Source organism: Drosophila gunungcola, assembly GCF_025200985.1.
Source record: "Drosophila gunungcola strain Sukarami chromosome 3L unlocalized genomic scaffold, Dgunungcola_SK_2 000005F, whole genome shotgun sequence".
NCBI lineage: Eukaryota > Metazoa > Arthropoda > Insecta > Diptera > Drosophilidae > Drosophila > Drosophila gunungcola.
In genome coordinates this window covers 5304614-5328508 of record NW_026453180.1, presented here as the reverse complement: position 1 = coordinate 5328508, position 23895 = coordinate 5304614, and the positions used below count along the sequence as shown (strand labels likewise).

General features: G+C 40.1%; 2 protein-coding genes across 9 annotated transcripts in view; both read right to left on the bottom strand.

Annotated features, from left to right (window-relative positions):
• Window positions 1-702, bottom strand: part of LOC128259170 (DC-STAMP domain-containing protein 2) — a 29735-nt gene extending 29033 nt beyond the window's left edge. For all 5 annotated transcript variants that reach the window (XM_052991379.1, XM_052991378.1, XM_052991381.1 and 2 more), the window contains exons 1-2: window positions 396-702; window positions 13-323 (exon numbers count right to left, since the gene is read on the bottom strand). In XM_052991379.1, coding sequence (XP_052847339.1) covers window positions 13-323; window positions 396-592 — 508 coding nt within the window. In that variant the 5' untranslated portion in view covers window positions 593-702. The remainder of the gene's footprint in view (window positions 1-12; window positions 324-395) is intronic.
• Window positions 703-2180: 1478 nt separating this feature from the next.
• Window positions 2181-20476, bottom strand: LOC128259559 (3-phosphoinositide-dependent protein kinase 1). Of its 4 annotated transcripts, none has more exons than XM_052992028.1 (6): window positions 19888-20476; window positions 13300-13729; window positions 12660-13073; window positions 4745-5860; window positions 4403-4677; window positions 2181-4135 (listed from the first exon to the last, which is right to left on the bottom strand). In XM_052992028.1, the coding sequence occupies exons 1-6, from the start codon at window positions 19951-19953 to the stop codon at window positions 3821-3823; spliced, it is 2616 nt and encodes an 871-aa protein (XP_052847988.1). In that variant the 5' UTR covers window positions 19954-20476; the 3' UTR covers window positions 2181-3820. The 4 variants fall into 4 exon arrangements, with proteins under 4 accessions (XP_052847988.1, XP_052847989.1, XP_052847990.1 ...); XM_052992029.1 differs by lacking the exon at window positions 19888-20476 and adding an exon at window positions 17116-17877; XM_052992030.1 differs by lacking the exon at window positions 19888-20476 and adding an exon at window positions 16814-16834.
• Window positions 20477-23895: the final 3419 nt, after the last annotated feature.

Genomic DNA, 23895 nt, shown 5'->3' with positions numbered 1-23895 from the left:
TCAACTACTCACTTATAGCGATCAGATGCTCTTGGATGCGAAGTAGCACCACCATGGCCTGCTTGAGCACCCGGCGCACTTCCTGGAGCAACAGGTCCACGGCCAACTGGATGGCATTCACCGGCTCCAGGATCACATCCAACATCTGGCCGAGCGCCTGGCGCAACAGCTCCTGACCGCAGGCGAGACTGCGAAGCATTACCTTCAGGTTGGCTAGGATGTTGGCCGTGGGGCCCACGGCGGCCAGGACGAGCGCGAGGCTTATGAGGAATGCCCTGCCCCGGGAGCTGCACAGCGAGGGAACGGCTATCGCCAGGATGCATCTGAGGAAGCAGTTAGGAAAGCGTGGTTAGCCAAACTCTGGGCTCTCATCCCCATGAGTTACAGTTACCCACCTTACTGGTCGGCTGTAGAGAAGCATCAGGACCGTCACCAAAGGAATCGCGAAGGTCAGGTTAATGCCCATGCTGAAGTGTCCCAGTTGCCAAAAGTTCCATGCGAGTGTCACCACGAGGCCAGTCAGGTAGCCAAGAAGCACATACGGCGCCATCAGCTTGAAAGTCCACAAGGCACTTGGTCTTGTTGCTTCCATTTTTATAAGTATTTAATTTTTATTTATTTGCGTGCTTATAGATATCAAAAGCGAAGCGGTATTCGACCCCGCCTATCGGGCATTCGATAGACGATAAGTGTGACCACCCTTGGTCACAGCAATAAAGATTATACTCGTTCTCGAATATTGTACAAATAAAAAATAGACTTTTCCCACCATACAACATTTAAGTCTTGCCGTTTCCTCGGGTTTTCAAGAGTAATGTTTAAAAATTTTGGTAATTTGAAAACTTGACGCCCTTTTCGAGTTCGTTACAATTTTTCTGGCCCTCTTGAATGGCAGACCGCTTAAGCTATCCCGCCAAAAATAAATTCAAAACTAGATAAATTCCTTCTTTTTTTCGCTTTCGCTTTTTCGATACTTTTATTTTAAACAACACTCCTCTTCCTCCTCCTCCTTCTTTTTTGAATTAACAAACAGTGCCCTTTTTGTTAGATGTATTTAATGCAGTTTCGTCACATGAACTGAGCAAATGGATCTTTAGTTTATCAAGCTTCGGATTGATTTTATTGTGGATGAAGTAAAGTGTTTCCAATAAAAATACAACGTTGCAGTCTAGATCCACTATTCAATTCTTTTTTAAGGACCCATACAATCAATTCTATTACCACTCCATCAGAAATATTACTTTTGGATAGTGTATCTGATACTTGCAAGGTAATTGAATTACGTTTACGTTTAAGAGTTCTCGATAAGGCTCTTTCTCTTATATAACTCAGTCTAACACCCCTAGAATTGATAAAACGGTCGATCCGCCTCAACTGTCGACTTTATCAATAATATTGATTCAATATACAATTGGAGTTTAATGTAAATTTATGTAAATATTTATGTAGTACACGATATATATTACTGTCGGTAATTGTATACTGCTTATTACATAAACTGTGTTTAATATATATTATTATGCTGCACTAGAAAATTTAAAAATTCAGGATCGAAAACAATAACAAGTATTTAACAGTCAAAAGTGCACTTAAAACAATTTACCAATTACTCAAAATAAATCGTTTACAATTGGCCCGAGAGAAATAAATACATTTAATGACATTTATGTTTGTGATTTTAATAATCATCTAAACGTCTATTGAATAACTAGGCACTTTTTCTATTTCATAGATCTTCGTTAAATCCATTCGCTATTTTTCTTACTTTTTTGGATAAAATAGCTTAAAGAGAAATGAAAAATTGTTTATTTAATTTCTGGTACTAATAGAATACTGTAATTTTGGGAATACCCTCACATACCCCTTGATTTGAAACGCACATAATTTGTAATTAATTCAAATTTCAAACAAAAATTTGGAGTTTTTAGCCTTTGCCCACGAAGCTCTCTCCTCTTTTTCTTAGGTACTGCAGCACAAAAGAAGGGGTAATGAACATCTGGTGTTTCTTCTTGTATTTTCTATGGTTAGTTTTTTACTTGTCGAAACCTATTCGTAAGTTCTCTTGCTTGTTTGAAAAGTTGGGGGAATAGGAATGGGATTCGCTCACCAAATATTTAATTGGTTCGATATTGCCAATTCGTGTAACCAAACAAACCGAAATGAAAACAAATTTCTTTAAATTTTGTGGTTTTTGAAATGTTTTTGTATTTTTTAATTTTTTCTTTAATGATACGTTCTTTCTGCTCGATTTGATTTTTTTTACGCATTATAATTTTACGCATATTATAATTTTTTTGTTTTAACATGTTTCGCTTCTTGCCGTTTTTGTGTCTGGTATTCATTAATAGATATTATATAATTTCTTTAAATATTTATTTTACAATTTTCTCACTATTAGTGGTTTTTCTTTCTATGACATCTCGCAATAAATCGTAATTTTCGGTTAATTTAATTAATTGTATACTTATGTAAGTGTGTGTGTTTGCATTTAGCGTTAGATTTATTTTACTTAATGTTAGCAAAAATAATTTACTTAGGAGTTACAAACAAATTAAATTAGGTTTATATTTATATCGGCTGCCGTGGCTGCTAATCGCTACCACGCCCAAAGGCGATATGTATGTACAAAATGTATTTTTTGCTTTCTTTCAACTTCGGTCCTTACTCTACACCTCTGCTCGTCTCTTATTCTCGATATCTTAAGTCTAGGGATGGGAGGGGATGGGCGTGGTCTAGTAGTAGTAGTGGGCGCAACTTAGACGATTACAAAATTTAACTAATACGCGCGAGTTTTAGAAACTTTTCTCCAGTCTGTCTTAAATCTATTACACATTACACTGTATAAGACTTGTTTTACACACTCAATTGGAAACGGGTATCGACAAATGACCGCGATTTCTTGCGAACTTGGGTCTGTTAACCACCGGCCGTATTGGAAAGCCAGCCGGGGTATGAGTTTCTAGTGGCGGCTCTTACTAAATAAAAATTAAATTAAATTTGAAATTCGTTCTTTCATTAGGGTTGCAATTAGAGTAGCTCAAGTCTTATACATTTCTTCATAGGGCAAATAGGTAAACGAAAAGCATAATGACAATGATAAGTAATGACAATTAGCGTAGTTCTTTAGATTAGCATTAACTAGAAAGCTGGGCGGTGGAGCTGGAAAAACATCGATGCTCGTAGATGTTGCATTGATGGTTCTCGGGCACCTTACCTCCGGCCTTAGGCTCCTTTTGCCGTGCGCAGATATAGCTTATATAGTTCATTACATAGTTACATTTGTTTACAAAATTTACATAACATCTACGCGATATTTGTTTTGCCACCATAACACAGAAATACAAATCCCACTTCTCCATATATACAGTTTTCACACATTTTTCTAGTTATTCAAAAATTAAATACGGCTTCTCACCCCCATCGATCTGATCTGCATCTCGATCTTACCTAAGTTCGATAATTTATTTAAATTGTGACTAACTACTCGGTAAATACGAATATATGTGTATTCATGTGTTGTATATAAATATTTAATTTAAGTTTCAATTTGAATTTACTTAGCCGTTACCGATGTATTTAACTTTAGATTAGTTTATATTAAAGTACTATTCTCCACCCTAAGCACAATATAAAACGAAAAACAGAAATTGGGTCCTAATTAGCACTAGAGACACGATCATTAGTTCCTCTTTATCACCTATGCCTACTGCCATGCTTACTTCTATACCCTCGCGCTTCTCCATCGCCACCATCGCTTTTTTGCACTGAATTTTCTACTAAATTATAATTTAATTTCACATTGCTACAACTTGGTTTCCGTTCACTTGGACGCCGTCTTCTTTCTAGGGGACGTCCCTGTACTGCTGCTGCCCAATGTCCTGGTGTCGGACGCCGTAGATGGCTGGGGAGAGTTCACGGGCGAACTGCGTCGCGCCGTGGGTGAACTACTGGAGGAGGCTGCGGAGGAATTAGAGGTGACAGCCAAGCTATTGCTGCTGCCGCTCGAGCATGACGCTGCAGATGCGGACGTGGAGGAGGAGGAGTCGCCGTAGGACAGCTTGCGCATATTCTCAATGGCCTCCGACCAGTGGATGGCGTAGCCCTCGGGATCGTCCAGGTAGTAGGTGCGATTTGGCTGCAATGGAGCAAAAGAGAAGGGAAATTAGTTAAGCTTTTCGCCATAATCATTATCTGCGTTGCGTGTGCAGTTTTCAATGCCGCATTTAATTTGTTTTCATCGCCAACACGTGCCGGGGCCATAAACTGGCGCTCAAATGATTTTTGATTTTGTCTTGCTTTGGTTGGCGACTAGAGACAGAGCTACTAGCTGTGATGTCATCGTTTCAACAAACTTATGGTATTCCGTACCTCCCTAATCCAAAAACCCTTGGCAAACACTTACCGTGTGAACAAAGAAGATCTTGAAATTCTTGTACTCGGCACGAAGCTCTGGGCTCCATGGAATCTCGCCCTTCTTGATCATCTGCACGGGGTCGATATAGATTAGCCGCGGTCCGGTGGTCAGCAGAAGCATTCGCTTGCGGGCGAATAGACCTTTGCGCTTGTTCACAAATCCCTTCTTAAGGATCACCTCGCCGTCGGCGAACACGTGCCACTTGTCAGTCTTCTGCTGCTCGAGGCGCTGTAGCTTCTCGGCATCACTCAGGTCAAAGGAGTCTGGAGAGAGACGAGGAATTGGTTAGTCAATGACTTAGTTTGGAGTACAGGGTACGGGATCACTTACTCTTTGCGGTCGATCGCTTGGCGGGCATGGCCACACTGCTGCCCACGCCCAGTTCCGCGCTGAGAAGTCGCGATATTTGCCGCTCATCGAGGCCTGGCTCCAAGTCCCCGGGCACGCTGTAACTCGAACGGAAGTCCTCGTCCTGGCTCACGCCCGGTAGGTACGGGTAGATGGGGGGCGGGGTCTGCTGGCGCAGCGTCTGCCAGTCGATGCCGGCAAAGAAGGGGTGCGCCCGGATGCTCTCATAGTAGCCGAACTCGTCCTGAGCACCCAGACGGTCGCGCGGGTCAATCTGAAGGAGCTTGCGTACCAGATCCTCCGCATCCTTGTCAAAGCCCTGCGGGAAATCCACGGCGCAGTCAAGGATTTCCTTAAAGATGACATAGTCGTTGCTGCCGCGGAACGGCGGAAGGCCGGAGATCATCTGGTAAACGATACAGCCCAACGCCCACAGGTCAGCCGCCGGGGTTATAGGTCCGTTCTGAAGAACCTCCGGTGATACATACTGGGCGGTGCCCACGAAGCTGTTCTTACGGCGACGGTTGTACCGCCTCTGGCGGTGACGCGGCGAATCCATCTCCTCCTGCTGATGCTCCTCGAAGCTCTCGCCATCGTCCAGTTCCTCCGAGTCCCGGTCATAGTACTCATCGTCCTCGTTGTCCAGCCGATCGCTGTCCTCGTCGTCGTCGTCCGAGTGGCTGCGCCGCTGCTCTGAGCAGTGCTCCGTGGCCAGCTCCCGTTCGTGGGGCGTCATTACCTTCGCGGAACCGAAGTCGGCTATCAGAGTGTGCATGTCCTCGTCGAGTAGGATGTTCTCCGGCTTGAGGTCACGGTGCACCACGTTGCGGCGGTGCATATGCTCGCAGGCCAGCAGCAGTTCGGCTGCGTAGTGGCGCGTGCAGGCCACGTCGAAGCTGCCCACGCGGTTGATGTACGGCAGCAGGTCGCCATTGCGAGCGTACGTCATCACAAAGTAGAGGGAGCGCTGGTCCTGGAAAGTGCACGACAGGTTTACGAAGCCGGGAACGTTGGTCATCTGGTGCATCACCTCGCGTTCCCGCTTGATGTAGTCCTGCTTCCCTTCACGCAGGATAAGCCGTTTTTCGCATACTTTTACTGGAAGGAGAAGAATAGAAGAGTAGATGGGTTAGACAAGAGAGCGATTTCTGCTTATTATATATGGCAGAATAATTTATAGACAAGTAGAAGACATGTAGGTTTTCAGAAGATATTCGATTTATTCTAATTTGAAATTAAACCTACCTAAACTTGGTTCAGTGGAGCAAACTATCGATAACCATAAGCCCGACTTGAATGCCAAACCACTTTTTACTTGCGGGAACTGCTCTTGACAACAACAATCACAAAGACAAACACCAATGCAAGTGAGCATTAAATAATTCTAATTAAAAATGCGACATATGTATAAGCACACAGAATGTACGCGTGAGAATAATAAAACAGCTCACACATGGAAAAAGTTTTTGGCACAGGCGACCAAATTGTCAAAGGCCAGGAGACTTCCTCCCACAATTCGAATTTGGTGAGCCAATTGTACTTTGCTTGAGACGATTTTGTGGTCTGGTCAAAAACAGAGCTCTTAGTGCTATCCCTGTCGCACGCCTTTATTTGAGTGATTTATTAAAATTAATGCAGCGGGAGAAAGAAGGGAAATAGGCAGAGCGGGAAGGGCAAGGAAGATAGCGAAAAGAAGGAGGAATTCAGAATTCAGCTCAAATTGCTAAATTAACAGCGAGACATAAACGAAAGCGAGCGCGCTTAGAGAAAACTTGTTTCTTCCGTCCCTTTTTCGCTGGTCAGAAAATCAAAGCTTGGAGCGAGATAGAGTGCACAAAGCTAAATAAATTCTAAACTGGTTGTTGAACTGGAACCCGCGGAGAGAGGAAGAGGAGCATGGTGAACCATGCGAAACGGCGTTTTAAACTTGAGCCCGGCTTCCTTGTATCCCTTTCCTTCACTTGCGGGGTTAACGGTGATTATGTGAGGAGTTATGACCGCTTATCAGTAGTTTCCCCTTTTGTTTCTGCTTGCCGTAATTTGGTTTCCAATCGCCAATCCCGCATTTTGATTGACAATCAACGGAAAATCACAAATCTTTTCAACAAGGCTAAAAATAATAAATTAGCCTCAACCATATCTGCCCACATTTCATACTATCACAAATCTATAGACAAAAATAAATTTCAAGATAATTTTGCATTTTTTTGCGCGGGTCCCTCTATTAAGATCAAAACAAAACGTTCTGCCAACTATTCATGGGAGAAGTGGGGAAACAGAACAGAGAAAAATCAAATAAAATAAAAAATAAAATTGGAATCTAGTCTAAAAAACGTCGAGGGCGATAAGTCGTCGGTTGAGTGGCAACAAAATAAACACAAAGAGGAAAAGCAAAATACAGCAATTAAGAGATTAACAAAGCCCGGCGGCAGCAACAACAAAAAATTCAAGGAATCAAAAAAGAAAAAGCGAAATGTTTTTTATGCGTTTTAAATTTCCCATTCGATAGAAAAGCCAAAAAGTGCGTAAAAATAAGATTGACCTTCAAAAAATTGTTGCGCAAATTGCTGTGTGTGTATGAGTGGGATCATCGCTAGATGCGATCCGATTGCATGAATAGCTCTATTTGGCCGCTTTTGGTATTTTTCATCGCTTTAATTGAAAAAGTCACATTATTTATTCACTCTGATATTTTGTGTTTTTTTTTCGATTTTGGTTAGGTTTAATGGCCCGCTGATAAGCATAGCCTTGAACTTGCTGCCGTTTTTCTCTTTTTTTCACTGCCTTGCAGCATGTGCTACAAGAACAAAAACAACAGCACCGAAAGTAAACACATATAAATAAACAGCCAGCAACCAGCTGCAGAGCCATGAAAAAGTATTAAAAAAAAATTAAAATAAAAAAAAAACGGCGCAAATTCGCCGTCTAAGCATAAATATTTGCCCGAAGCTCGCTTTGTTTTCAGTGTTGTCACCTCTGCTTTTTTTCCCGCTAAAATAGCGATATTTAAGAAGACGTGTCGTCCTCTTTCTTTGGCTTGTTTTCGTCATTTCGTAACAATAAAAAATGTACGGTCCTTTTTTGGCATAACAGAAAAAAAAAAAAACAAATCGAGCGGCGGCGAAATGCTTATCAAAGACTAATCAAAGCACAAAGTGCAGAAAACAAAAACAAGAGAGCTGGAAAATGAATCTTGTGTTGCTGCAAGGAATGCAATCCAACGGGTTTTAGAATGGAAAAGCGAGACAGAGCGATAATGCCATAAAAACAACACCAGCTACCAGCCAGTCATTTTGACAAAGTCGATAAAGCAGTGCTGCGCTAAAGCAGGACAAACTTACAGATTCTAAAAATAAACCCAAATAAAGAAGCTACAACCTCATTGTAATTGCATGTTGTTGTTACTTCTGCTGCTAGAGGACAACGACCAAAATGAGACAGAAAACATGATGCAGTTAAGAGAGAATTTTTAGGAAAGAGTCTCTTAGCCTACACTTGGGAATTTACTATACGTATGGATAAATCTAAAAAACGTATTGTTTTTCGAAAAGCCACATTTTTCCGAGAGAAGATCAATTGATCTTAGAGATATGATTTTTTACTCGTTTTCTGACAAAAATCGCTTTGATCTAGACATTTAAGGAGTGTTTTACTTCAAACTAGTCTCAATTTTTTTCTATGTGCAAGTCGCAAGGCCGTCGGGTGGTGAACAAATGGAAATGGAACACAAGAGGTGTTTGAACCAAAGCCGAAAGAGAGCTTGAGTATCTACCGAGATCTTGCAGGGGAAGTACTTTCCCCAAAGACTAGGTAACAGAGCGGAGATCGGATGAGGGTGGAAACATGGAGAAACAACGAGTTGTACGACCACCAGGTGAGATCAGCCCAAATTTGGCGAACCAGACGCGACAAAATGTAGCCCCCGCTTACCATAAAATTGCAAATTGGCCTGGCGGTAACTTTGTTGTTCTGTTCCTTCGATTGTCGACATAAATCTGACACAAAATTTCTGATAGACGACGTTACCGCAGATCTACTTCAGTTTCAATATCATTAATTGGCCCCCATTAGGGAAACCAATGACGTAACTGGCGGACGCTTCGCCAAATCTCATTTGAATTTGGTTCAAACACAAAGAAGTGGGGAACCAAACATAAAAAAATGAAAGCCAAAATAGAGACGCAAAATAGGTAGACCGAAATGTGACCAGGGGGACATTCAGTAAAAAATCCACCCAGGTAAACAAAAGCAAAAGGCAGTAAACGAGAGTGAGAACGGGAGAAAAGAGCCTGCAAGGGTTTTCTGAATACAGTGGCCGCTGGCACATAAAAGCTTATCGTACGGCATTTTGAATTATTCGAAAACTAACACTAATTAAAACTGATCACTTTATTCATTTTAATAAAACAATTCAAATGGAGTATTCTTGAACAACTTTGATCGGATGAATTTAACTTCCCTGTTAGTTATAATTTAGCTGCCTTGACTGTAATCCTGCTTTGGAGTTGGCTTTTTATGTGTGTTTGTGCCCCTTTTTATTTTTATTATTGTTGGTTGTTGCTCCTCTCGCTTGGCTAGAAAAGTTTATTGCCCTTTTGGAGCTGCGGTATAACTCTATATATTGTTGGGTGGATTTGACGACATATTGACTGCACGCAAAGGATTTTGAATACAACTGTTAAACAGAGACAACTACGATGCGTGTGTTTGCGTGTGCAATAAAAATAGAGGAGTAGGAAGGCAACAAAAAACATTGCGAGGACTCACTCGCACATCTTATTTTTCCTGCTTTTTGAGCGCGACTTCCTGGCGCTATTTAGTTTCGGTCATAAAGCGTCAGGGGGCCCAAGAGACGGCCAAATGCCCTTGGCACGTGCAAGAGCCACCCAAACCACCTACCCACCACAACAGCTGTTGCATCCATAAAAAAAAAGAAAAGACGGAAAGCAAGGTGAAAACACAACTGAATTATGAATAAGCCTGGGGAAAAAGGATTCCGGCGGCAGAAGTCATTATGGGTTGAATGACCCAATTCCCCGGCCCAATATCATATTACGGAGCTGAGAAAAAAACCCCTCTCCCAAGGAGCGGCTATTTCAGTTGAATACCCTCAGCCTCAGCCAGCTGCGACTGCGCAGCAGCAGCTGCTGTCCAAAAATAAATGTGTAATTAAAAATAACACGACGGAAAAAGTGTATAGACGCACAAGAAGACATGAAGCTTGAGGGCCAAGGGGCTTAGGCAAAGGTGAATGCAAAGAAAATATCAGACAGCAACCCCCAAGAAAGAGTCTGGACGGATGGAGAACTGGATCGGAAACTGAAACGGAGCGGCAGACCCGATAAGAAGGCCAAACGAGTTCGAGACTGCGGGTTCAGAGGCCCAAAAAAAAGAGGCGGGGATTGTTGAGTACTCGGAAAATGTTCAAAAATTTAATTAACTTTAATCCCTATTCAACATTCTCTACAGAACAACTGCTATTCTAAAATTTAGCAATTGAAATTATGTAGTTTTGCAACATGACTTCAATTGCTAAATTTTAGAATAGCAGTTGTTCTGTAGAGAATGTTGAATAGTTATTAAAGTTAATTAGATTTTTGAACATTTTCCGAGTACTCAACAATCCCCGCCTCTTATGTAGTTTTGCAACATGACTTCATTTTAAGAAGTCTAGTCTTACTACCAACTATAACTGTATATCCGTCCATCTCACTTTAGGAGACTCTATATTTAAGAAATTCCGGGAAAGTAACAGCTGTTGATCTTTCCCCTTTCTTAAGACGGTGACGTCTGCGCAAATGATTATTATTTGTAAGAGCACGTGTCGCCAAGAAAAATCTTCTATTACGGAAATCCAGGTAAGTTGAAAATAAAGATACCCCCAAAAAATGGTTACGCATTTGTTGTTGCCATAGATGATGAAATAGCTGCGCAATGTGAAAAGCCTAAACCGAATTTCGTATGTTGTGCTTCGTAAGGCGTCGAATAGACGCCGCTGTCGTCATCGAACATGAAAAACAACAACAAAGAGGCGGACAAAGTGCGTAAGTGGGAGAAAGACAGGACGCATGAAAACGAAAACTGCTGGGTTCATCGTGAATTTGGGAGGTGGGTTTGTCAGTGTGTGCGTACATACATATGTGGCTGGCAGACAATTGTTGCTGGCTATGAAACCCATTCAACGGGCAACAAAAAAAAAAAAGAAAATAAAATAAAATATGTAAGACAAAAAACAAACGTTAACCTTCCAACTAGCAGCCTCGACTCTCAATTGTAAATTGTTTGTCAATATTTGCTTGTATTTAGTGCAGCAACAACATTGGATTCAATGTCAAAAGTGCAACTAAATTTGTTTATTAATTTCACGCGTGGGGGAAAAACTTGTGTGTGTGCGCTTCCTATTTTTAAACAACTTGACTTTGTTATTATTGCCTTTCGTTTTAAATGCAATTAAAGCGGGCAGAACAACAATAACTTATCGCGTACAGTGGAGTCTATACTTAAAGCAGGGGCGGAACTAAATGGAATAGCTCTTCATCAGCCTTAAAATAAGTAAATAAATAACTTTAGTAAACTTAATATCAACACAAGGAATAAATTTATTTGTACTATTCCCTAATCACTTTCCCCAACAACTCTTCTTAATATCCCCTTGGATCCGCCCCTGAAAGCAAATGCAGTCTGATAGCCACGCGCCATTATTTCCCTGCACACGCCCTCTCTTTGCTTGGCTGTGCGTGTTTCTGCTGGCGTTTGCATTTATGCGACACGTGCCGCCCTCTTCTTGCTCGAATATTGATTTGCTGCTGCTGTGGCAAAATCATTGCCACCTCCCCCCTTCGCTCACGCCCACTGAAAAGCACTGGAACAACTGAAAATCTTAAAGCAAATTGGCTTAGCACAAATAAACAACAAGGTAGAAAAATAAGTCGGCATAAATACACACAAGCGTCGTGTCGTTTGTATAAATATATGTAAACATATATGTTTATAACCTCTAAAAACAATGCGACTAGAAATCTAGTGAGCAACAACAGCTAACAGCTGCCTTTCGGACTGGCTTATTTGCCGTTTATTGAAATTGCAATATAAAACGGGAAACGGCATAACAGCTGATCAAAAGTGAGAGCACCGAGACTATTCGCCAACTAACGTCAGCTTTCGGCTTCAATCGATAAACAAGCTAAACAAAAGCGAAATAAAACAAAAGACGGCGCGACATTTGCGTTATCAGACTGATAACGACGCCAAACTGTGCTCGCCCAGTACTCGCCGTTTGCGTTGGCGTTTTCTGTGCCGGTTTTTTGGCAGACTGATGAAATTACCAATAACAAAAGGGTCACGTGAGCGTCCCACCAGATTTCTTGTTGTTTTCGTCCCGGGCATATTACATGATCGTCGACAAACTTGTCGCCTGCCAGCGAGCACAAGCCGTTGTTAAGCTTGACTGTGGCTATGCAGGACACTCGACGAGAATGTCAGTAGTTTTTGGATTATAAGAAGCTCTTGAACTAGAGAAAGAAATAAACTAAACTAGAAGGAACCACCAAGCTGAAGTATGCTGACATTCAGTCCAACCAGTATTCGACACACCCACAGGAATACCCCTGTTAGAAGACGGTTTCGCACATAATCGTATGTAGACGGCGATTGTTGGCAAGCCGAGCAGGTGACGGGCAGAGCAGCAACACTGTCGCGGCGTCTACGTGGCGACCGCATTCTCGCGCTGGCGCCAAGCAGAGGCCAAACGAATGCCGTTCAAATGCTGTGGGCGGTCTTCAGTTTTAAAGTTTTGCGGCATATCGCCAGGTTGCTTATAAGATATAAAATATATGTACAAAGTATACTGACAAAAGACTAACGTATAGTTCTAACTACCAAACTTCATAATACTTACTTGCATACTCGCGGCGCGAGTGAATATCCACCGCCAGATATACTATGCTGAAACTTCCCTCGCCAATGTACCGACCAAAAATGAAGTCGTTTGGCGACCTTCTCGGCGCCTGTTGCGGCTGTTGCTGTTGTTGTTGTTGCTGTTGTTGTTGTTGCTGCTGCTGTTGCTGCTGTTGTTGCTGCTGTTGTTGCTGCTGTTGTTGTTGTTGCTGTTGTTGCTGTTTTAGCTGCTGTTGCTGTTGCGCCTGCTGCTGCTGCTGCAACATGCCCAACAACTGTAGAGAACTGTTCTGCTGCCTCAGGTCGGACAAGCCGTTCTGATACTGCTGCAGACAGCACAACTTGCTGCACTGCGGCGTTATGGCCACCGACGAACTGTTGCTGGCAACCGCTGCCGCCAAAGGCGAAGTGTGACCTACGAGAGGGAAACCAGAGAGAGAGAGAGAGAGAGAGAGAGAGAGAGAATTGGCGTTAGTGTCGCAGCAGCAACATGTTGCCCACGGGCATGATACGTTGGTAATGTCCTACAGAATCAGTGCATAAATAATACATTTTCCAAAGGTGTAAAAGCAGAAACCCGAAATTCATAGCTAATGATCGTAAATGATGGCAATGCAGAACTATACGTTTTTATAACATACCATTTGTCAGATACTTGTTGCTGCTGCCGTAGCGACTGTTGTTGTTGTTCTCAGTGACTGCCGCTCCACAGCCGCACGTGTGTTGCTGTTGCTGGTGCAGTCTCGTTGCCGCCGCTGATGTCGCCATGGCTCCGACGACCACGGCCAGTTCCTTCAGGTTGAGATCCCCGAAATTCGGCTCTCCCAAGGACACAGGTGCTGAGGCTTTCTCCTTGGCCATAGCCGGCATTGTTGCCGCTGTCGCCGATGTTGCTGTGGTGGCAGCAATGTTGAACTGCTGCTGCTGCTCGACGCTGTTACTGCTGCAGTGGTCGCTGCAATCTGTTGTGCTGCTGCTGCTCGAGGCGGCTGCTACCGAGACGACTGCGGCCGCTGCAATTCCGCTGGCGCCGCTACTTGGCGATTGGAGCTGTTGCTGTGTGCCGTTAATCTGCGAAGACATAGACGGGAATATTTATGATTAGAATGTAGTCAAAAGATTTTGGAATATGATGATTTAATTGAATATCATTTCTGGCCAAATCACATAAATTAGATAATGATGGCCCAATTTGTTCATTATAATTGTTAATTTGGTGCCTTAATAATTCCAGTTTAAGAGTATTATGCGCACATGCTTGCAATTTAGTATAAATAATTTATTCCAGATTTGATTTCTGAATGTTAATGCGTTGCTGATCTGTTATATCCACTTGCCAGATAGCTGAATTAGTCAGCGATGACGGCTGACGCCTGTAAAAAAATAGTTTCTTGTCTTTGACATTGACCACGAGTTCCCACTATTGATATATTTATAAAAACAAATACCATATCTTAACCCCCATAACTCACTTCCTTTTCACTAATAATCAGAGGCTTATATTGAAAGAGGAATTGAACACGCAATAAATAAAGTTTCTGCTGCGCAGCCGCAAAGCCTCCGAACAAACAGAAGAAGAAGAAGCGTAAGACGGGGCTTAAAAGCGGAACTCAAGAACAGGTCCACAAAAGGCAGCAGCAAAAGCAAGCACAACCGACCGACAACCAGCAACAACATTAACTGTCTGCCCAATGGTCCGCCATTGACGTCAAGTTCATTGCCGTGTTGTTTTTGCTCTTCGCTCTACGCTTTACTTTGTGTGATTTTGGCGGGTTCAAGGACTTGGAGCATAAAAATATAATAAAGTTCATTGCCACCTGTTTACATTTCTATTAGAAGTTTATGCTGTTGGACTTTGTCTTTGTTTTCGTTCGTTCGCTCGCTCGTTCGTCCGTACGTGTTTCTTTGTTGACCAGTTTTTCATTAAGCGAATCCAATTTCTGTGGCGTGATTTCTCAAGGAATTAAAGCCACGGGGGGAAGCCCTCAGCTACTACAGACCGCAGCCCAAAGTGTGAAGTGCTTAGCACATGAATATATAGTGTCCAACTATACTACAACTACTACTACAAACGTCAAACGCCTAGCTCAGATAACAAACGAAATATGCTTCAACCCAGATTATTAATTATGCAACAGACACACCATAAAACCAACTAACAAAACTGATGAAATTTGAATAAAAATCAAAAAGCAATAAAAACAAGGTGAGCAAATGCGTCAATGAAAGCTGGTGACTAATTTTAGAGCCAAACATTAAGATACGAATGCAACCAGGCCAGACTTTAGGTATTTAGTTATTCGGGTATTTAAGACCTGACCTGGGAATCAAGGCAACAAAATAAGAGACAATAAGCTTCGATCCACAATGATCGTCTGGGAAACGCCCCCAAGGGCCCGTTCCTAAAACAGGTGTACTATCTACGGCATAACAACAAACTCTCAATGAAAATAGTTATGGTCGGGGTCCGATGTGCGTCACTCAGATTGGAATGCGGTTGGTTTACTTTTTAGACACGCAGCACTCTGAAGTCGCAACCCAAATGGTAGTCAGAGAAATATCGGTCCTCGAAAGATACGGTCGCTCCCTCTCTATGTTAAGACATGACCTCAACAGTCCTCCATGATACACCCACGAGTCAATGTAAACAAAATAAACATAGAAATTGTTCGGTATTTGAACTCTGCCGCTCCAACGCACAAAAAAAATTATTTAAAAAAATGTTGCCAACCTACTTTTTTAAAAAACTTTTTGGCGACTGCGAGGCTAATTAAGCCGACGATCTGCGTCAGCGGCTAAAACTGGTCAACCAATTGGTGAATGGCACAAAAAGCTATAAAAAAAAGCTTAAGAGGCCAAAACAAAACAGGAAATACCCAAAATTCCGAATTGTATTGTTGTCCATTACATGAGTTAAACCAGATTTCTTCTTAAACGCGGAGCCGAAAACTTATTTGCATCGAGAGGAAGGTTATAATAGTGGCGATATCAAGAAGATCCATAAAGACGCCGTGGAAAAATTTTAAAGAGTCTAGAAAGTTTCGACAGAGTGGGCGTGTGCTGGGGCCAGAAAATCAGAAAAAACCGAAGAACCAACAACCATATGACACAGGTCCGAGTCCGATCCTATATATGCATCATGTGGGGGATGGAATGGGGATATATGTAACCGATCTTTAAACTTAGAGCAAAACCGCCCGACGTCTCGTTGTCGGCGTTGTCTGCGGCGTCTAGACAAAAATGACATTTAAATTAATCTATTTTATTGCCAGGCCAACGCCGTTGGATGTTTTGCTGCCACCTCAGGCCAAACTGAACCGATCCCCCTTTCGCACGCCGCTGTCCCTGTGTTCAATTTATATTTATAAATAAGATTTTCGTCTACAGAATGCAGCCAATTGAAAGCAAACATGCACCACAAGAGGGGACGTTTGATTAGAAATAGCCAGAAGGGAGGGGGAAGCACCGAGGGATTCGTGTCTATCTCAAGGTATGTGGCCAAAGTTTATTGCGAAAGGAAAACCAAAACCGTACACGCTAAATATACACAATGTTTTTAATTTTGGCACAACATTAAAATGGAAAATTGCTGATAGAGGCCACACACACTCAGTTTAGACACAAAAAAAAACTATCATTAGTGTTTTGGCTTGTTTGCTTGTTGCAGCGCAAACGATTCCCTTAAAATCTATTTAAAACTATTGAACAAATCTAGTTACCTACTAAATAATAAGATTCTGTTTACTTATTTAAAAATTTGCATTGGTTTAGTTCTCGATCGCCTTAGCAAATTTAAATTGTTCCTATTCGGAACTATAATCTTCACAACTAAGGTTCAACAGCACTTAACAACCAAGTTCCTGATAAAACCAGATAGGGCAAGTCCTAGCTACTAAGTGGGTGGGGCATTATTGCCTCGCTGGCATCAGCAGATTTTTTTACACAAAAAGTAATAAACAATTCGCGGAAAATTTTCAGTTTTTTTATGCCCGTCCTTCTTGACTTTATATTTTTCGCCAACGCCTTTTGTTGTCTCAAATCAGACGAAAATGTTTCCTTTTTTTAAAGAAACCCACGAGGCATGTATTTTCGTAATTTAGGCGGTTTTTTCAAGTGGGATAGGTTTTATTAGATCGCTAAATACCTGCACAATACCTGCATAAGGTCCATTTTAAAAATGTATGGCTTTGTTATGAAAATTTCGAACAGAAAATTTAGAGTTTGTGGTTTTGGTAGACTTTTTTTTAAAGCAAGGCCTGCTGTTTGTTAATTCAAAGTGTCTATCCAAATGTGTATTTACGGCATTTTTAGTATTATTTCATAGAATTATTGTCAGGTATATACTAAAACACAACTCAGCTATAGTAAAAATGCGCTTATGAATGAAAATGCGGAGAGTACAAAAAAGAGCAAAACAAGAATGCAAATGCTTGACTCTCGCTGACACACACACTTACGTTTAAGCGTTGGGGCATCGACGATTACAAAATCATCTCTCTCTTTCTCTCTTCCACTCTCCTGGCTGCGTATACTAGGCGGGTGAGAGAGAACAGGATGGCAAATACGGCCGCTCTCTGTTTGTGTCTGTTGTAATTGCGATTTGGGGTACAAATTCCAATGGGCACACGCAGGAAGAAGAAGAACCAGCGTACACACACACTCTATAAAGCGCGCGTATTTTTTCGGCTCTGCGCGTTGCTTTGTGTATATGAGTGTGGGGTTTCAAATTTTATTTATTTGCTCGTTTTTATTTTTCACTCTCGTTTTTGTTTTTTATTTGCAGAAATGAATAATCTCACTAGTATATGTTTGTTGAAACAAAAAACACAAGAATTCTACAGGAATTCGCCAGAAACAACAACAATAACAACAACAACCAAGAGAATAATTCCGACGCAGTAGGAAAATTTTCAAGAAACGGAGACGCTGTTTTTTATAGGAACTTTTACGCTTTTATACGTTTTACTATTTTAATTTGACTAATGAAAACAATTGGTTATATATTTTGAACACAACACGGAGGACACTTATTTTGATTCCGATTTTATGTAATTTGTTTGGCCTTTTGTGGAGTATTATTTAATCGCACCACACACATATATATATATGTATATCAATGCCAGCGCGGTGTGGGTGTGTGCGTGTGCGTGAGTGGAGCGCCGCGTGCACGAAGCGTCCGGTTTGAAATCCAATAAGAAAGTGACTTCCATTCCGCAGTCTCGCGGTCTGCGACGCTCCTCGCTCTCTCGTGGACGCAGTGGAGCCGAGCGCCACACGAGAGAGCGACTGCGCTCTCCCGGTGCTCTATCGCGCTCTCTCTTTCTAGCCCAGTTAAATGGGGTCGCAATTTTTTACAAGGCGAACAAGTTGCGCGCCACTTTTGAGAGAGTAATTGTTGCACTGTAATTGTTTGCCAGCGACTTTTTATAAAAATAAAGAAGGCGAAAACGTGTTCCCATCCAAATTTGTAAAAGCAAAGAGCGCGAACTCCCGCTCTCTTTCTGTGTAAGAGAGCAGGGGCGACCGCATTCCTAACTGTAAACAAGCAAGAAGCAGAGACAGCGATAGAGAGCGAAAGAGATGGGGAGAGGGAGGGCCAAGAATGCGGCGCTGCTGGAAAAACTCGTTTTTCCCGCTGGAAAATGTGGACAAAAAAGAATTTGAGGAATTTTCGCGAGAAAGAGAGAGGTGTAAAAATAAACAACGCAAAGGGGGAGGGGAAAAGGAATACACACACGCGGAAAACAAGGAAGTGGAAATGAAAGGCAACAAAACAAAATGCGTACAAAGCGAAGAGGCAGATGAGAGAGGGGGAGACGTAGTAAACAAAGAGAGCGACGGCAACTTCAAATGTAAATAAATATTATAAAATATGTATGTGAGCAGCGAATGAGTGTGTAACAACAATAATAATAATTATAACAACAAATCAAGCAACAGACATGCAAGTGAAAGGTGTCTGCGTTTTGGTTTCTTTCCTCTACTTCTCGATTTTTTTGCAAAAAGGAAACGGCAAAACGGCAAGTGGTCAAAAAGAAATGTTGTGATAAAGCGGAAGAAAGGTGGAGAGGAGAGCAGAATAAAATCATCAGATTTGGCCAATTGTAAGAGAAAATTAAATAAATAAATAATTTGTTACCCCTGCTGCTAATAAAAAGAAATTAAAAGTGTAAAGGAAGATAAGTTATTGTCTAGAAACCAGCTGAATGCAAGAAAAATACCCTCTGCCACCAGCATGAAAACATTTTTTATGTATTTTTTTCGATTCGTTTTTTTTAAATGGCAAATGGAGTTTAAGGCAATGAACAGCATTTGTTAAATTAATTTATTTAACTCCCGTTTGTCTAAAAAGTTTGATATATATTTTATTTGTAGCCAAGGATTTATTAGGGTACCAGCCAATTAATTATACTCATCCACTACCTATTAATATTGACATATAACTTATACATGCATTACTTAATACAAGTGGTTTTTCTATAGGCAACCATTGTATTATCTTATTTTAGTGGGGACTTTTCGACTTTGATCTTTGATTTTGCAAGCCAATGGAAACTTTTAAAATCTAATATAATTCAACGGGATCTTCACAAATGATGTATATTTACTTGCTACAGATATGGTAGACGGACAGGGCAGCAGATATTAACACTTCCTTTTAGTTTGACAAAAAATATAAGAAAACCCATTTTTTCCGTTTAGTTGATATATGGAACATGTTAAATTGCTTTGTTTTGCGAATTTTAATTAGGTGCTGTAAAAAAATTATTTTAGTAGTTATTTAATTTACACGTTACAAGTTTAAAATTCTGACTTTTATATGGGGTAGAAGATTCAAGTTTTTTAATTCTTTTTTTTCTGGATGACAGTTTTTTTTTTAAGTTAAATACATTTTTTTTATCCCAGAAATAAGTTGAGAAAATCCATAAAAAATTAACAAATTTTAGTTTGTCTACATACAAAATTTAACTAGTTAAACACGTTATTTTTTTTTTCATGCGTAATATATTTTTAATATTTTTTTTTATGATTAAAAGTTATCTTGAAACTAGATCAAAAATGTATTTTGTTTATATTAATATTTCTCAATTTTTATTTATTTTAAACATTGTATTATTTAACACGTTTTAAGTCAAAAAGTTCGGTTCTGTGTATTTGTTATATATTTTTCCCAAAAATTAGGCTCTTGTTATTCATTGTTTTTTTTAATTACTTGATGGAATATTTACCTTGATGGACTTTAGTTTGCGCACAACGTAGTCGTTGAGTTTGTTGGACCAGCTTTTACATTTCATGGTATTTTTCGCGGTCTCCTCCGTTTTCGGGGAGGAAGAAGGAGCTGAAGACAACGGTAAACAGATTGCTTTTGTCAGCCGCTCTCCTCACTCATAGTTTCAGTTTCTTTTCACTGGTTTTTACACTAATTATTTTATTTGAGCTGTCTTGTTTTTGCTCCCGCTTCAGTTTATTATTTACTTCTTCACTTGTTTTCCGCGCTCGGCGACAATTGTAAAATTGTTTTAAATGTAACTCGTAAGCACACGAACTCGCTTTTCTTTTTGGCGCGCTTGAAGGAATACTCAGCCAGTTGTCTTTCTACTCGGCCTGTTGTTGGGCTTATTCTGTTTTTTCCCGATTTAAAATACAACTGGTCGGAATCAAATTTTGGAAATGATCCCTTCTGTTAATTTATATCACTCCTGTATAGGATCGCCGCGAAGTACTATTGTCACTCCAGTTCGTGCGCACAGTAAACCAAATTCGACGACGACTGAAAATCGAATGAACTGACAAAGAGAACGATGTCTCGACGACTCAAATGGAATGAAATGAAAAAATGAACGAACGGGCCAGCCAGACAGCGCGCTAAAAGTGCGGAACGCCAGCAACGGAACATGCACTGAAACGAGAGGGAGCTCTGGGAAAAGAGAGCGAGTTGCAGTTTTAGAGGATGAAAAAGAGATGAAATAAGGAAGGACAATGCAAGTACATGAGTGTGTTGGCAAGTATTTTTTATATATAGTTTTAATGATTTATGTTTTAAAAAGTGTTAGGCTAAGCAGATTAAATGATTAATCAATTGCCATACGCGAAATGTAACTTTAGTTAGGATCTTAAAAGTACTAATCGAAACTAGTCAAAACTGGAAGTGAAAAAAGGCTATGTATATTTCTTGAGCCGATTCAAATATTAGGTTGACACCCTGAATATTATTGTTACTTAAGACTAAAAAAAGGGAAAAATATAAGCATTTCTATCAAAACAGTGAATTCTAAAATGTAAATTCCAAATGTAAAGAAAATACATACATATATGTATGTATGTAGCAATAGGTGTTACATTTTATACATTTTATTGGCTGTTTTCCGATATTTTTAGTATTTTAATTGAAATATAGAATACATATGTACATATGTAAATGAAATACACCTTGTAACTTCGTGAATTATTTTAAAATTCTGTCTTTGAAAACCCGTTATTTACTTCGAATTCACTTCAGTGAATTTGCTATTTGCAAGTCACAGTTCCGTTATTGCCGCGAATTGGCAAACGATTTGCGTTTTCTCTTTACATTTCGAATGCGCCGCCCATCAATTATTTATTTATTTATGAGCAAGTGACGCACTTGTTTTCCTTCTTTTAATTCCTTTTTTGCTGCAGCGGATGCCTTTTTTTTCGTTTTTGTTTTCCTTTTATTTATTTTTTGGTGTCTTTATCGAAATCTTTCCAAAATAAAAACAATTGTGAGTCAGTGCCACGCCCCCAGAATTCCAGTTAAAACTTTAACGGTTTTGTGGTTGCATCTTGGCTCTCTTTCTGGCACTCCAATTTTGCTGGAATTAAAAAACGGTTGGATCGTCCGTTGATCCGCGCTCTTAAGTTCCACACAAAAGCAAATGCCTTCCACATGCATTCCACAACTCATTGAGATCGCCCGTTCCACGAATTCCCATCGTTCGCGCGCCTTTTTTGCTGTGTGTGTTGTGTATGCTAGAGTGAAAATTCACTTGTTTCTTTTCCCGTTCTCATTTTTACGTTTTTACTACGAAACCCAAGACGACTGTTAGAGCGAGATGCAGCGAAAACAAAACACAATTAAGGGGAAGCGCAAACTGCAGTCGCTGCTCTGCCGCTGCCGCTGTTCTGCCGACGTCGACGTCGCCGTTGACGCTCTTTCGTCATCAAGTTTTTTCCCTCTGACGTTTGGTTTTCTGTTATTGTTTTTTTTAGTTTTAGAGATAAAATTTTTCAATTGCTAAGTTTCGGTTGTTATTTTGCACCTTACAGGTGTTTATCGCATAATAAATTTTATATTTTGTCCTAGTTTTGGTTATTTTGACGAATTTTGGGCGTTTATTTCTTTAAAGTACATACATACATACATATGTACATACATAGATTAATAGTTTTTTACAATGGTACCTTTAAATGTAAATGTATATTTACGTTACTTTCAGAAGAAACAAGTTTTTTAGATTGTGTTTACCTACCAAATTCGTTGGAAAAGCTTGTGGAGGTTTTTGTTGAATTCTTTTCATATTTTTATTTATTTATATTAATTTTTTTCAATTTTTTTAGCTCAATTAATTATTTTATTTAATTGTTATTACTGTTCTCTGGGAAGGTATCGATAGACATTAAATTGGGATATTTTTCACTTAATTGGCTTAGATAAAATTCTTTTCTTATGTTTTATGTTGTTTGAAGGTATTACCGAAATTCTTAGTTACTTACTTGATTACTTTGGCACACTCCAATTAGAGAACTTAACTCACTGATCATAATAATAAGTAATTCAATTCAATTAGATTTTTCGTACTTTTTGCAGTGATTTGTCGTATAGCTTAATATCATTTTGTTTTTGCTTCTGCTTTTAACATTTTCTGGCTAATTCATTTGTTAATGAGCAAACACACCGCAGTTGTATTTGTTTTTCGGTTCTTGCTTTTAGCTAAAAAATGTTTCGGAAATTAGCATTTTTAATGGGCAGCAAGCAAAGTTCGGCGAGACACAATGTCGCCTAAAAAACGAGTGGAGGGGGCCCGAAAATATTTTTAAAATCTCCATTTGCATACACATTATTTGCGTTGCTGCTCAAAAATACTTAGCATAAAAAAATAATTTCTCAAAACTCCAGCAGAAATCGAACACGCAAGTTTGGTTTGTGTTTGATTTTTGTTTTGGGTATCCGTTTCGGTTTTAGTGTTAGTTTTGAGGCATTCCAGAGTTGATCTCACAATCCGAATCATTAGCGTAGAAATACATACCCAAGCCCCTCGTTTTGATTTCCCCTATATAGAGAGATCGATCTTGGGGCTAAGTTTTAAGTCTTGGGTTTTCGGTGGGTCGCAAGCGCTTTGTTCACCTGTTTCGGGCTGGTCTCGTTTAATTGCTGGGTTTCCCCCTGCTTCGAAACTCGAAACCCCCGCCCCGAACCGGTTCGAAACACCTCGGAGCACTCATTTAGTTGTCACTAAGTTTGCCCATTAATAAAACGACGCTGACTCGTCGATATCCCAGAGTTACACATCAATGGACCCGACGATCCGTCCTCAATTTGTTTAATTTATTAACAAATAGTGGTGAGGGGCTACGGGTTCGTGATAGCTGGTTTGGGCATAGAAATATTTCGTTTTAATCAACATAATTGGTGGGGGAAATGTTTCAGTTCAGTTATGGGACAGAATTTACAAATGCTAGGACAAGTGCAAGCTTAGAGTTTTTAGTAAGGCTAATCGATTTAAATTTTGGCTTAGATTGCCTTGTTAAGTTCAACTTAAAGTTTCGCTGGAAGGCATCATTTGACCTCTGAATATTTATAGTTGCTTTGGGGCTTTTTAATGGAATTTGAATGGTTTTTAGGGGGAAGGGGTATCCTAAAGGTCATGACTTGTCATGAAATAAACAAAATCATTTTAACTTTTCATCTGAAACTACTTATTCTGTAAAAATCTTTAAAATTCAATAAAAAATGTCAGCTTCTTAAAAATTCAAAAAGAATAATAATATATTTGTACGTTATTTGTCATTCTACAGGAAGCATTATTGCATTCATTATCTTAGTTCTAATATTATACATAATATTATACATTTTTATAAGCTGCAAATTAGCTTTTAAGGTTAGCTCAAAGCAAACATGGATATCAATAATATTTGTTTAGGTCTTCCCACGTTCCCACGAACATATTCGCATGACATGATAAATTAACAAAGTTCTGTTCGATTCCCCTTTGAAT

Coding starts and splice junctions, on each gene's coding strand:
- LOC128259559 (XM_052992028.1), bottom strand. CDS start 19,953: ATGAAATGTAAAAGCTGGTCCAACAAACTCAACGACTACGTTGTGCGC. Junction 13,074..13,299: donor CAACAAGTATCTGACAAATG/GTATGTTATAAA, acceptor TCCCTCTCGTAG/GTCACACTTCGCCTTTGGCG. Junction 4,678..4,744: donor CAAGCGATCGACCGCAAAGA/GTAAGTGATCCC, acceptor GTCTCTCTCCAG/ACTCCTTTGACCTGAGTGAT.